The sequence below is a fragment of the Ruditapes philippinarum genome, unplaced genomic scaffold (genome assembly GCF_026571515.1).
Source record: "Ruditapes philippinarum isolate M1 unplaced genomic scaffold, ASM2657151v2 ctg9500_1_1_1_1, whole genome shotgun sequence".
NCBI classification, from domain to species: Eukaryota; Metazoa; Mollusca; class Bivalvia; order Venerida; family Veneridae; genus Ruditapes; species Ruditapes philippinarum.
In genome coordinates, this window is record NW_026854924.1 from 10001 (window position 1) to 25587 (window position 15587).

A 15587-nucleotide genomic window follows, 5' to 3' on the forward strand; every position below is an offset into this window, starting at 1 on the left:
AAATGTTGCCTTATCAATTGGACCTTTCTTGATACCGATACCCCAAAATCTCTACTTTTTTAACTACCTAAAGTTAAATGACAATAATCAAATACATGTATTACTGGTGGAGGCAAATGCAAGATGATCTTTACATCAATGACATTTCTACACACCTTTCTAGAACCAATACAGCTCCTTTTAATAGATCTATACCTTAATCCATAAGTTGGAATCAAAATTTTTGGACATGAACAATGCATTTATCTATAAATTTAATTAAATATATATTCAGCTTATTAACACTACCTACACAAAAGGCTGTTAACAGCAAGCTCTTGTGATATTATAAATGCATTGTATGCACATTTTCTTAGGTTTTTTTTTTTGATTAATGGGTGAATTCTTTCAGTACAAGAGTATGGAAGATAGAATATATTATGCTGTCTGCCACTTAACACAACTTTAAGTTGGCAAAATACTTTTAAAAACACCAGCTACCTTTCCCTCATAATATAGCTATAAACCTATCTTTTATGCCCTGGAGCTCTTTAAATATAAATATCAGGAGTAAATATTGAGAATATTTATCATGGTAAAGTAAAATGATCATAACTAGAACTGCCACTGTCATGGGGTGAATACCCCCGCATACCACTTTGTCAGAATCAACAGTAGTCATTTAGAGCTCAAGGACAACCTCCCAGCCAAATCTGAGGGAAGTAAGCCAGTGCATTGCTAAGTTATGTATTCTACATGTTTTTAGTGGCAAAGATCAAAGTGACCTTTTCCTTTGACCTACTGACCTCAAAACTGAAACTGCCATTAAATGACTTCAATACCCCCCCCCCATTCAAGCTCTGCCTGGAGGTGTTTTATCATGAATATATGAGAACATAAATATATGCTTCAAATGTGCAATTGTAAAACTCAATACACTGTGGACAGGCATCCTTAAGCATTTGAGCAGACAAGCTTATTGTAATAAAAGCCCCAATGACCTTGACCATTGACCAAGTGACCTCATAATCAATAGTGGTCATCTATCATGACTAACCTGCATGCCAAATATGAAGACTGGGTCAAAGGAACCTTAAGTAATTGGGCAGACAAGCCCTTGAAGTCAAGGCACCTGTGAGCTTGACTTTTGACCTGGTGACTTCAAAATCAATAGTGGTCATCTACTAATCATAACTAACCTCCATGCCAAATATGCAGACTGTGGGTCAAAGGAATCTTAAGTTATTAGGCGGACAAACTTTTTGAAGTCAAGGCCCCTTGTGACCTTGACCTTTAACCTGGTGACCTCAAAATCGATAGGGGTCATCTACTAACCATGACTTACCTCCATGCCAAATATGAAGACTGTGGGTCAAAGGAATCTTAAGTTATTGGGCAGACAAGCTTTTTGAAGTCAAGGCCCCTGTGACCTTGACCTTTGACCTGGTGATCTCAAAATCTATAGGGAAGACCATCTACTAATCATGACTTACCTCCATGCCAAATTTGAAGACTGTGGGTCAAAGGAATCTTAAGTTATTGGGCGGATAAGAAAAAACTGACGGACGCCAGTCAGCCGGACAGACAAGCTAGTATACCCCCCTTACAACTTTGTTGTGCAGGGGTATAAAAAATTAGCATGTATCAAAACAATTAACAAACCAATTAAGAAATTAAAATTTATATAACACTACCTGTGAGCACTGCCATGAAGTTCTGTAACATTTTTACTCCCAGCTTTATAATGAAGAGCATCCACATTCTGTGTGATCAACCAATGAACTTTGCCCTTTCTTTCCCACTCCGCCAATGCTACATGAGATTTGTTTGGTAAGAAAAATCCAAACTTTGGCCAACCAACATAGTTCCGTGCCCAGTACCTGAAAAGTGTATTACTTAATAAAATGGTAGTTTTTCCTTATTGAATGTATAAACTATTTTAGTTAGTATTTACATGTATACATGAGCCAAAAAATATTTGTGATAGTTTGCAAACTTTAACGAAAATTCTAAGTCCAACAAGAGCTGTCAGTAGGACAGCAACGCTCGACTATTCTTAGTGCTTGATAGTAAAAAAAGCCTTGATTAAAAGGTAAAATTTTGTCAGTAAAGAAAAAGGCAAAATTTTTCTTTAAATCCATATTACAGTTATAGGCATTGGAGAGAGTCCTATTATGCTATCAAAGAAGAGTATAAAATTCCAACATGTTTCAAAGCCTTATGTCAATGGACTTTGAAAATATTTGAGGTATTACAAAAACTTTAACGTAAATTCTAAGTCATAAAAGGGGCATAATTCTGTCAAAATGCTTGATACAGTTACCTCCTCCTGTCTACAGGTTGGGGTCATGATGGTGAACAAGTGTACAAAGTTTCAAAGCCATATGTCAATGGACTTTGAAAATATTTGAACTATTACAAAAACTTTAAAGTAAATTCTAAGTCGAAAAAGGGGCATAATTCTGTCAAAATGCTTGATACAGTTACCTCCTCCTGTCTACAGGTTGGGGTCATGATGGTGATAAAGTGTGCAAAGTTTCAAAGCCTTATGTCAATGGACTTTGAAAATATTCGAACTATTACAAAAACTTTAACGTAAATTCTAAGTCGAAAAAGGGGCATAATTCTGTCAAAATGCTTGATACAGTTACCGCCTCCTGTTTACAGGTTGTGGTCATGATGGTGAACAAGTGTGCAAAGTTTCAAAGCCATATGTCAATGGACTTTGAAAATATTTGAACTATTACAAAAACTTTAAGGTAAATTCTAAGTCAAAACTAGAAATGTGTCCATAGGACACGGGTGCCCCCACCGCGCCACTGTTCTGTCAATCTTTTTACTAAGTCAAGGGAAATAACTCTACAAATACTGGATAAATCCACAAGCGAACCCCAGGTGCAACTCTAAATATGCTGAGCAACCTGCCCATAAGGTTTAATGACTATGTCAAATCCTTTTTGAGTAACTTGCGACACAAGTTGAAAATTGCAAAAATTTTCTAAGTGAAGGGCAATAACTCTAAAAATACTAAATAAATCCAGACAAAAATACCTGGTGCACAACTGCACATGCTGATCAATATTCCTGTAAAGTTACATGACTCTAGGTCAAATACTTTTTGAGTTACGTGCGACACATGTTGAAAATTGCAAGATTTTACTAAGTCAAGGGCAATAACTCCAAAAATACTAAAAATATCCACACGAAAATACCCAGGTGCACAACTACATATGCTGATCAACATTCCTGTAAAGTTTCATGACTCTAGGTCAAATACTTTTTGAGTTACGTGCGACACAAGTTGAAAATTGCAAAATTTTACTAAGTCAAGGGCAATAACTCCAAAAATACTAAATATATCCACACGAAAATACCCAGGTGCACAACTACACATGCTTATCAACATTCCTGTAAAGTTTCATGACTCTAGGTCAAATACTTTTTGAGTTACATGCGACACAAGTTGAAAATTGCAAAATTTTACTAAGTCAAGGGCAATAACTCTGAAAATACTAAAAATATCCAAACGAAAATACCCAGGTGCACAACTACACATGCTGATCAACATTCCTGTAAAGTTTCATGACCCTAGGTCAAATACTTTTTGAGTTACGTGCGACACAAAAGTGAACGGACGGACGGACGGACGGAAGGACGGACGGAAGGACGGACGGACGGAAGGACGGACGGACAAGGGTAAATCTAAATGCCCGCCACTAACGTGGGGGCACAAAAAGGGGCATAATTCTGTCAAAATGCTTGATAAAGTTACCTCCTCCTGTCTACAGGTTGGTGTCATGATGGTGAACAAGTGTGCAAAGTTTCAAAGCCATATGTCAATGGACTTTGAAAATATTTGAACTATTACAAAAACTTTAACATAAGTGGTTACGCCGACGTGGACACCAACGCCGACGCCGACGCTCAGGTGACTACAATAGCTCTACTTATTCTTATCCAATAGTCGAGCTAAAAATTAAACTAAATAACATTATTGTAAATATTACCTCTGCCTTATGTTTGGGTCTTTCACAAAGTCCTGGTACTGCACGGGTCTGTTAGTACTCCTTGCATACAGGCCAACTCCCTCAGATCTATAGTCAGGTATACCACTCTCTGTCGAAATACCAGCACCTGAAATATTATTATGAATAAATATCACAAAATATATACTATGTTTGCACATACAAAAATGAAAATATGTCTAATTTTAAAAAATGCGTGAGCAAAATGTTGACAGTGTCGGAGTATTACACTACCGCTAGTTATATACCTTTTATATATTTTATATAGTAAACGGGTACTGGATAGTCATTTTGTTATTATTGACGATAAAGGGAGATTATGTTATGATAATCAGCTCATTATTGGCAAAGCAAATGTGCCAGATGCCTGTGATACATATATGCACCTAAACATTATAAAATACTAGTACATCATACATGCCATATTTCCAGCCACCCAGATAGGGGGATTTGGCTTTAAAAAGCAGGGGATTTGGACCAAAAGTAGGGGGATTTTTAAGCAAGCACAAACCAGTCGTAATCTTAAAACGATGCAAACATTTAATTAAATTTCCCCCATTTTATTATGAAAATGAACATTTCTACAAGATCATTTGATATTTTCAAGTTTTAACATACATGACTGTGAAAGAATAATATGTAAACAATTGCAAATAAACATACTGGTCGGGGACCATCAACCGGACACTTTTTGAACATTTTTCCGTACTGATTTAATAATTTTTAACCTAGAGACCTTAAAATTTGACACAGTTCAGCTAGGTTCTTCTCCTAACTAACAAACTAGTTTGTTTATTTCTGATTGTATTGACACTTATATCTGAGGCTTGACAAGGAGGGTATCAAAATTACCTAAAATGTCTACACTACAGTACCATGTGTCCGGACAAATATGTACATCACGCGATTTAATTCAGATAAAAGCTTGGGTGTTTTGATTTTAGATTTTTAACATGATGTACAATATTTCAGCAACAAATGCTGAAGTTTTGGATATTCTATTGTTTACTCTGCAAATGATTATACTCAGGGTCTCACTAAAAAGTGTCCCGAAGAAATTTTGCGTCCCGAAGCGTCCTGAAGCGTCCCGAAGCATTATTGTTAATTTAAACAGCCAGAAGGGTTATATTTATTGTAAATGAGCTATATTATTATGTCCTGAGGTATTTATGGTAGAAAAAAATAATCTTAACATTTTTTCTATTTATATAAAAAAAACCTAACATACCTTTGACTCCAGTTCACTTGCTCAAAAACCACCGTATACCGACAAAGCGTCCGGAAGGTTTAATGTTTATCTAAACCAAAATTATTTTGAAATACTTCGTAATTTTAGTTAATGAAATAGTTATGTAAGTAAAAATAATAAGAAAAATGTTTTCCATACATAAAATTATCTTTATAGCGCCCGAAATCGTACGTCTATCCACGCATAGTTCAAGTCGCGTACTGACTAACATAGCGTCCCGAAACGTATTCATGGTTTTTATTTTTATCTAAGCAAAGATAAATCGTAATTAAGTTCTTTTACGATATGTGTAAGTGACATAAAGAAGGAAATAAACATTTCATCCACAAAATATTATTATACAGCGCGAAAACTGACGTTTCCGATGTTGTGCTAACAAAGCGTCCCGAAGAAATTTAGCGTCCCGAAATGTCATGAAGCGTCCCGAAGCATTAATTTTAATTTAAACAGTCAGAAGGGTTATATTTATTGTAAATGAGCTATATTGTTATGTCCTGAGGTATTTATGGTAGAAAAAAATAATCTTAATTAACATTACGCTTTGTCGGTATACGGTGGTTTTTGAGCAAGTGAACTGGAGTCGAAGGTATGTTAGTTTTTTTTATATAAATAGAAAAAATGATAAGTAAGATTATTTTTTTCTACCATAAATACCTCAATACATAATAATATACATTATTTACAATAAATATAACCATTCTGACTGTTTAAATTAAAATTAATGCTTCGGGACGCTTCATGACATTTCGGGACGCTAAATTCTTCGGGACGCTTTGTTAGCGCAACATGGGAAACGTCAGTTTTCCCGCTGTAAAATAATATTTTGTAGATGAAATGTTTATTTCCTTCTTTATGTCACTTACATATATCATAAAAGAACTTAATTACGATTTATCTTTGCTTGGATAAAAAAAATACCATGAAGACGTTTGGGACGCTATGTTAGTCAGTTAGCAACTTGAAACATGCGTGGAAAGACGTACGATTTCGGGCGCTATAAAGATAATTTTATGTATGGAAAACATTTTTCTTATTATTGTTACTTACATTACTATTTCATTAACTAAAATTACGAAGTATTTCAAAATAATTTTGGTTAAGATAAACATTAAACCATCCGGACGCTTTGCCGGTATACGGTGGTTTTTGAGCAAGTGAACTGGAGTCGAAGGTATGTTAGTTTTTTTATATAAATAGAAAAAATGATAAGTAAGATTATTTTTTTTTTACCATAAATACCTCAATTCATAATAATATACATTATTTACAAGAAATATAACCCTTCTGACTGTTTAAATTAAAATTAATGCTTCGGGACGCTTCATGACATTTCGGGACGCTAAATTTCTTCGGGACGCTTTGTTAGCACAACATCGGAAACGTCAGTTTTCGCGCTGTATAATAATATTTTGTGGATGAAATGTTTATTTCCTTCTTTATGTCACTTACACATATCGTAAAAGAACTTAATTACGATTTATCTTTGCTTTTAAAGATAAAAACCATGAATACGTTTCGGGACGCTATGTTAGTCAGTACGCGACTTGAACTATGCGTGGATAGACATACGATTTCGGGCGCTATAAAGATAATTTTATGTATGGAAAACATTTTTCTTATTATTTTTACTTACATAACTATTTCATTAACTAAAATTACGAAGTATTTCAAAATAATTTTGGTTTAGATAAACATTAAACCTTCCGGACGCTTTGTCGGTATACGGTGGTTTTTGAGCAAGTGAACTGGAGTCAAAGGTATGTTAGGTTTTTTTATATAAATAGAAAAAATGTTAATTAAGATTATTTTTTTCTACCATAAATACCTCAGGACATAATAATATAGCTCATTTTCAATAAATATAACCCTTCTGGCTGTTTAAATTAACAATAATGCTTCGGGACGCTTCAGGACGCTTCGGGACGCTAAATTTCTTCGGGACGCTTTTTAGTGAGACCGCCTCTAGATTATAGCTGGTATATGAGGTCAGGTAATGCTTTCTTGACCCCCCAAATTTCAACGTCAACATTGTAGAAATAGACATTAAAATATAACCATTTACGGAGGTTGAAATAAATTTATTTACTTAATTTTAGAAGAAATGTGCATTTATTGTTAATGAAAAAGTGACTGACAACCACTGAACAAAGAAAATACTAAATTAAGCATTTTCAGGGCTGTCCGGGTTTGGTGGTTGTCCGGTTTTGGTGGTCCCCAACCAGTAGGTACTTTAAATATTTGATGTAAATAAAATAAGAATCCCTGTAAAACAAATATAATTAATAATTGCATGTTTATCATATAAAATACATTTTTATATCAGATATATATTGAATCATTTTAGTACAAATAACTTGAATTTGATGCATTCAAAATCATTAAAATAAATATACTTTAACAGTCAAGATTTTTCTCTTTAAATGAAAGGTTACCAACATTTTCAAGGAGAATTTGTGTAGCCATAGAAAGGTGAAATAAAAAAATGCTGTCTTAAAAATTTTCCGTTGACACTTCATAAACAGTAAAAAAAAAATCTGACACAAATCTTAATCCAGTTTTTATGTACTTCACACCTCAATTTGTTAACACACATCGATTGCCTTATATGGCAGTAGGGAGTCTAGACATTACGTCACTTGATACCTGTATGTACATGTAAACTGTGTAATTGATGCAGAGTTGTGTAAGTAATAGAAAGAGCACCGAAACACGAGGCTATCTGATTTGTACGAGGGGGCGTAGCCCCCGAGTATAAATCAGATTGCCGAGTGTTTTGGTGTTCTTTCTCTTTTGTATCATAGTCAAACATGACAGCACGTTCCCTGATGTCATAATATGAAACCCCAGAAAAAATTAACCAATGAACGGGCATTTGAATATGATATTTCTGCCCCTTTCCCTTTCTCTGCGTCACAATAAGTAAACCCCAGCAAAAATGAACCAATCAACGGGCATTATCTGGAGTGCGGGTAACTGATACCTGCACTCCAGTTACCGCACTGTGCATGTATATGTATACGATTTAACTCTGACACTTTTTCAACGGAAAGGTCCCTAAACTATGATACAAAGGTTTTTTGGAGTGTACTGACTACTGGATAATAATTGAACCTAATTATTTTGGCCCTTTGGGTGTTAAAACAGGTATTATTTTGAAACGGATTTTTACCTCTTTCAATCCCTCCTCAGTGTTTGTTGCTTACTGTGAGACAAAGCTAGTTTATATTATTTTTGCAACAACATAGATCACAGTTACATGAAAAATAATAGTTTCAAACATTGCTAATCTGTGATTCTTTGAGATTCTATTGCCTGATAATTATTTTTTTATCTGCACTTGTCAACTTCAAAGACCCAATGCCGACAACAAACTCAAGGTGGGGTTACATGGGTCGGTCTATTTACCCCAAGACACCCCAAGACTACCCCAAGACACCCCAGGACTACCCCAAGACTATCCCAAGACAGCCTTAGACACCCAAAGACTACCCCAAGACACCCTTAGACACCCCAAGACTATCCCAAGACACCCCAAGACTATCCCAAGACACCCAAAGACTACCCCAAGACACCCTAACACACCCCAAGACACCCTAAGACTACCCCAAGACACCCCAAGACTATCCCAAGACACCCTAAGACTACCCCAAGACACCTTAAGACACCCAAAAACTACCCCAAGACTATCCCAAGACACCCAAAGACTACCACAAGACACCCTAAGACACCCCAAGACTACCCCAAGACACCCCAAGACTCCCCCAAGACTATCCCAAGACTCCCTAAGACTACCCCAAGACACCCCAAGACTACCCCAAGACACCAAAAGACACCCCAAGACTACCCCAAGACACCCAAAGACTACCCCAAGACTATCCCAAGACACCCGAAGACTATCCCAAGACACCCTAAGACTACCCCAAGACACCTTAAGACACCCCAAGACTATCCCAACACACCCAAAAACTACCCCAAGACACGTAAAGACTACCGCAAGACATTCCAAGAATCTTCTTAATGGAAATTAACTTATAAATTGGAAAAGTTTTATAAATATACGACCCTGTAGGAGATAATCTCAGGGAAGTAACTAGGTACAACCGATATCATTATTGGAATTAACTCCATGGAGTTGTGAAACAGGTTGGAACTAGAAATGTGTCATCATGCCACGGATGCCCCCGCATGCAGCCAAAATTTCAAATGTTATAATATTTAGTTCCAAATTTGTTTGCACAAATTATTTTTTTCATTCTAAGTTCAAAGCCCTTAAAACTTTTCAATGTTAACACAAACCATTTTTATACAATGTTCAAGGCACTGAAATTATTCAGTCTTAACCATTTTTATACAATGTTCAAGGCACTGAAATTATTCAGTCTTAACCTTTTAAAAATAGCATATTGCATATTTGTAGCCAACATAATAATGGCTATATACATTTCCACAAAAGTATGAGTGCTGAAACTGAAAGTTCAAAATTTTTCCAACATTCAGGAAAGATAAGTTTGTCTTAAATCATTGAACTACAACCAAATTCAAACTTAAACTGCTTATTCCTAAGATGTATCTATATTATTTTCAAAGTGAAAGGGACATAACTCTGCCAAAAAATCATCGAACCATGACCAAATTCCAACTTGACCTGCGCATTCCTTTGACATATCCATATGTCAATTTTGAGTTGAATATGTAACACTGTTTGGTTGATAATGAACAGAAACTGTTTCATATCATTTTCAAAGTGAAAGGGGCATTACTCTGCCAAAAATCATTGAACCATGACCAGATTCGAACTTGGTCTGCGCATTCCAAAAACATATCCATATGTCAAATTTGAGTTGAATGTGTAATATTGTTGGGGAGATAATAAACAGAAACTGAAAATTTCATATTATTTTTAAAGTGAAAGGGGCATAACTCTGCCAAAAAATCATCGAACCATGACCAAATTTGAAATTGACCTGCGCATTCCTTTGACGTATCAATATGTCAAATTTGAGTTGAATGTTTAATACTGTTTGGGGAGATAATAAACAGAAACTGAAAATTTCATATTATTTTCAAAGTAAAAGGGGCATAACTCTGCCAAAAATCATCGAACCATGACCAAATTTGAACTTGGCCTGCGCATTCCTTTGACGTATCGATATGTCAAGTTTGAGCTAAATGTGTTGTACGATTGGGGAGATAATGAACGGAAACTGAAAATTTCATATTATTTTCAAAGTGAAAGGGGCATAACTCTGCCAAAAATCATTGAACCATGACCAAATTTGAACTTGACCTGCGCATTCCTTTGACATATCCATATGTCAAGTTTGAGTTGAATGTGTTGTACCATTGGGGAGTTAATGAATGGAAACTGAAAATTTCATATTATTTTCAAAGTAAAAGGGGCATAACTCTGCCAAAAATCATCGAACCATGACCAAATTTGAACTTGACCTGTATTTTATCATGACATATCAATATGTCAAGTTTGAGTTGAATGTGTTGTACCGTTGGGGAGATAATGAACGGAAACTGAAAATTTCATATTATTTTCAAAGTAAAAGGGGCATAACTCTGCCAAAAATCATCAAACCATGACCAATTTCGAACTTGACCTGTATTTTCTCATGACATATCCATATGTCAATTTTAAATTGAATGTTTTGAACCGTTTGGAACATAATGAACGGAAACTGAAAATTTCATATTATTTTCAATGTAAAAGGGGCATAACTCTGCCAAAAATCACCGAACCATGACCAATTTCGAACTTGACCTGTATTTTCTCATGACATATCCATATGTCAAATTTGAGTTCAATATGTGCAAGGGTTATTAAGATAATGAACGGAAACTGATGATGACGGAAGGACGGAAGGACGGAATGACGGAAGGACGGAATGACGGAATGACGGAACAGAGTAACACTATATGCCCCTGCCATTATATGGCGGGGGCATAATAAAAAAAATAAGATGTAATTCTTGTGTTTCTTCAATCATATTTTAATAATATGTTTGTTTGTATGTGTTTGTATGTGTTAACTAAAATATAGCTTGAATTACATTGCAGCGACAATTAATGTTTGAAAAGTAGGAAAAGTACAATGGTCAATTAACAAATGTATAATTTTAAAAATATATTTCACTTGGAATAAAAAACAATGATTTCAACACAATATAAGAACATTTAATCTCTTTTTTTTAACAAAATATGTAAACAAAGTCTATTTTTTTCAACAAAATGGCATGGAAACAAACAGTGACACTTGAATTCACTTTTATTAACAAACATAATGATATTATTTATTTTTTACTTCCAATGGTTTTGAGAGTCGATTATTGAACAATTCTCTGCCATTTCTATAGCTGTTCGTAATCTTAGCTCATTTGATAAAAGTTCGTTACCAGTAAGTACGATTGATGCTGAATTAAAAGTTGCCATCTCCAGTCGTTAAGGATGGAACACCATACTTGCTTAAACCACTTTTTTCATTATTTCTTGCGCGTTCCTATCTATCTCCACAAAATCTGATGAAATGGTTGACTTTCCAATGTAGTCAAAATTATCAATGTATTGCTTTTCACGACTGGCTGTGAATGCAGTCAATTTGACATCGGCACGGGAAACCTATGAAATATACAATGATAAGATATTAATTATGGGTTAGAATTGAATTTACAGTTACATTTGATATTCGATAATAATTAATAATAGGTTTGACAGGTTAAACTGCCGTATATAAACGGTTGTATTGCAAATAACCGTTTATATACGCCCATATAACCTGTCAGAAATCTTTATAACGAATTTATACATAGAAATGATACTTTCTAATTTTCTCAGTAAAAAAGGCAACAATCATGATGGACTTTATGGTGAACCAATACGTACATTTTAATATTAAAATTCAGAACGCTAGAGAAAGAAATTAATTTTCAAAAAGATTATAGTTTACGCCTTAGACAATTGAAAAAAAAACCCTGTTTCCCTATATTATGTATATAATATGTCTTATTTAATGCTTTCCAGTGTTTTACTGTAATATAATTTTCACTGTAGCCGGAAAATACTTAAAATCACTTAAAAAGCATGAGTAAGATTGAAATATAATTCATTCGTGAGCACCAGATATTCTATTTTAACTAGTGGCTATGCCACTCGTGAAAATATTGCATCTGGTGTTCACTCAGTGAAATTATATTTCAATCTTACGTGCAAAACAAACAAATATCCTCTATATATTATGTCAATTATATAGAACAACGTTCAAGAAGCTATGTTGAGTACTCGTTAAACGTGTGACGTCATCTTCTTTATTAGCGCATCAGGCAATATTTTTGTCATTCGGGCTAAATGCTCTTTTATATATCCAGTCAGCACATTTTCTAACAAATAATTAGGATGCAGAATATTATTGACAGCAATTTTACACGGTTTTTATCGAAGCGCGGGAAAAAGACACACATTATGGAGATAACGTCATATGTTTAATGAGTAAGCAAACGCATCGACAAATCTAATAATTACATACATGCATGCTAGCTTTAAATGTGAAACTTAAAATAGGCTTTTAAAATGACCATATAGTCTATCAATAATAATGATGCAAATTATTATTTTCAGCAATTGTTCAGAGCTCATATCCAAGCGCGGGAAAAATACTCACATTTTGAATATAAAGTCAGATGTTCAATGGCTACGCTAACGCGTCAAAAAATTATCTGACTAATAATATACATGTATGCTAGCATTGTATGTAATTCATAAGATATGAAATTCATATTGTCTATTATGTTTTTGCTTAAACCAAAACATTACCTGCTTAAGTCGTTTAAGCGCATCTGTTGGGCCATCAGCTGTCCTTATGCAAACACTGCACGTGTATGGATGGTCACCGTCTAGGTAGCATAAATCCTTTGTAGAAATCTGTTCACATGAAATATGAACCCAATTGTCACATGCGTCACATAAAACTGAGGGTTCCTCACATTGAGATTCATCACAAGTATGCTTACAAATATTGCATGGATAATTCACTTTCACTCGTTTAAGTGCACGACCTGGCATGTTTGATATTATAACAAAACAACTAAACTGTATTAGTGCTTAAATAACGGTTATAGTAATTCGCAATTAATCATACAGAATAATGGTTGTTAAAATTAAATTGGGAAATATATAGGGATATTATGGTGAGAATCTTAGATTTGTGCGGAAAAAAAAATTGCACCTAAGTTGGCAATACACATGTCAATTACTGCTGTACAGGATACCAGGTACGACATGTCGATCTGTGCATAATGCACTTTTTTGTCAGGTATTCCCAGGTGTGTTGTGACACTTTTAAAAAAACAGGGAATATACATGTCAATTTGACGCAGAGGTGACTTAACACCTGTATGTTCTTCTCTTTTTCTATCGACGTGTGATTGCAAATTAAAAACGGTAGGTAACGTTGCACTTACCACTGATTATCTACCTGTCATCTTGTTACTTATTGTCAAATAGATTAAATAGTGTCAATTGTGAATTGGCTTTTTTCATCATTAAAATTTTTATTGATTGTCTCTCTATAGAAAATTTTCTTTTGATTAAAATTTAAATTAAAAATTAAAAGTTTACTGAAACATTAAGACTATATTAATTCAATGACATACGGGTCAGATGAAATACAAATCAATATTATAAAACAGTCTATGATCGATTAATTAATCAAAAATGCGCCACTCATAAAATGACATTGTCGCAGAAATAACCTTATACTACATCAAAATAGAGTTATAATCAGTGCCATTAGGTTGATAACTTGTTGACACGTACGTGTGATATCCCTGAGAAGGGAGATAATTCTATAGGTACATGTGAAAACATAGCTACCTCCCGTGAACACTGTAAAATAAGATCGTTATTACATATCAGTTAAACAAAGTGTCTTGGGGTAGTCTTGGGATAGTCTTGGGGTGTCTTTGGGTAGTCTTGGAGTGTCTTCGGATAGTCTTGGGGTGTCTTGGGGTAGTCTTGGGGTGTCTTGGGGTAGTCTTGGGGTGTCTTTGGGTAAATAGACCGACCGCAAAATTAACCAATCAGCAAACTGTTCAAATATTTGAAAAAAAATGTCGGCGTTAATAAAAAATCTTGGGATATTTTTTTTTAAAAAAGGGCCAGATTTAGGTAAGAACTAGAATTTCTGTTTGTTTGTTTGTTTCATTTTACGCCTTTTTCAACAGTATTTCAGTCATATTGGCTAGTTTCCTAAGGGAAAGAGTAAACTCGGCCCAATTGGGCACGGGTTAATATTCGGCACGGGTCAATTCGACCCACTTTACAAAAGTATATATAACGTATTAACTTTGCTTTGCATGTTGTTATGGTAAATGAATAATAAGAAATATCTTATTATTACATAGTTATAAATTATACTTCTGCCGAAACACGCTTATATAAGGGAAAAGGTTATCAAAAAATGATGAAAAACCTTGGAATCACCCAAAATCTAGTTTTTCCATGTTAACATGTGGTCTTTTACCTAATTTTGGTGAAAAATTGTTGTTTTGTAACATTTATAATTTTTTAGTTAACCCTTTCCCCCATGAGCATACTGGTTGGGGAGATAACTTCGGATGGTTGATAAACTCGGCTTTTTGTAATTAAATCGAGTTATCAGAATTTTTAATCAAATCAAGCTCACCATCTCATACTATTGCTGGAATTCTGCAATATCTGGAAATTTTGTCAAGTTTGGTAAGATATTTGAAAAATAACACAGACTTTTACCTGTTTGTTTACAAAACATTACATGCCTATAAAAAGTACGGGAATTCCATTGTTGTGCAAATGTGCAGCAGATGCACATTTTGAGGCCCGCACAGGGGTACTTTTATATATTGACCGACTACCGGTAAAGCAGACGACGTTTACGTATACATTTTGTAGATGAAATTCAGACTCGCTTTTGTCTTGCTAACTCAGAAAAAAGGCTGATTACACAATTGTAATCTCTTTAAAGGTGAATTTGCAAAAATTGCATATATTTTACAAATTTTTATAAAATTTCATACGTAGATTTCAAAAATCGTTTTGAAAAAATGTTTTGTAAACTCCTTTTGTAAAAAAAATGTGATTTAGTAAGTCGTTTTTTTCCGTAACGCGATCGGTAATTTCCGCCGCCATTTTTGGTGATGACGTAGGAATATTCCTATCGACCGCGTCAAACTGCGTGACAGTCATTCGTGTGTAAACATTTCCCGCGAATACATCAAAATAGCGAAGTGTCAGCTGTGTATATTGTGTTATTTTGTGTGTGTAATAAAGGAAGGTGCATTTAACATTGTTTAAAG

The 15587-nt window shown here is 34.5% G+C and overlaps 1 protein-coding gene across 1 annotated transcript in view; it reads right to left on the reverse strand.

Moving 5' to 3' along the window:
• Window positions 1-13317, reverse strand: part of LOC132741520 (NAD-dependent protein lipoamidase sirtuin-4, mitochondrial-like) — a 15668-nt gene extending 2351 nt beyond the window's left edge. The window contains exons 1-3 of the mRNA XM_060729712.1: window positions 13069-13317; window positions 3987-4117; window positions 1674-1859 (exon numbers count right to left, since the gene is read on the reverse strand). Coding sequence (XP_060585695.1) covers window positions 1674-1859; window positions 3987-4117; window positions 13069-13317 — 566 coding nt within the window. The remainder of the gene's footprint in view (window positions 1-1673; window positions 1860-3986; window positions 4118-13068) is intronic.
• Between the last annotated feature and the right edge of the window lie 2270 nt (window positions 13318-15587).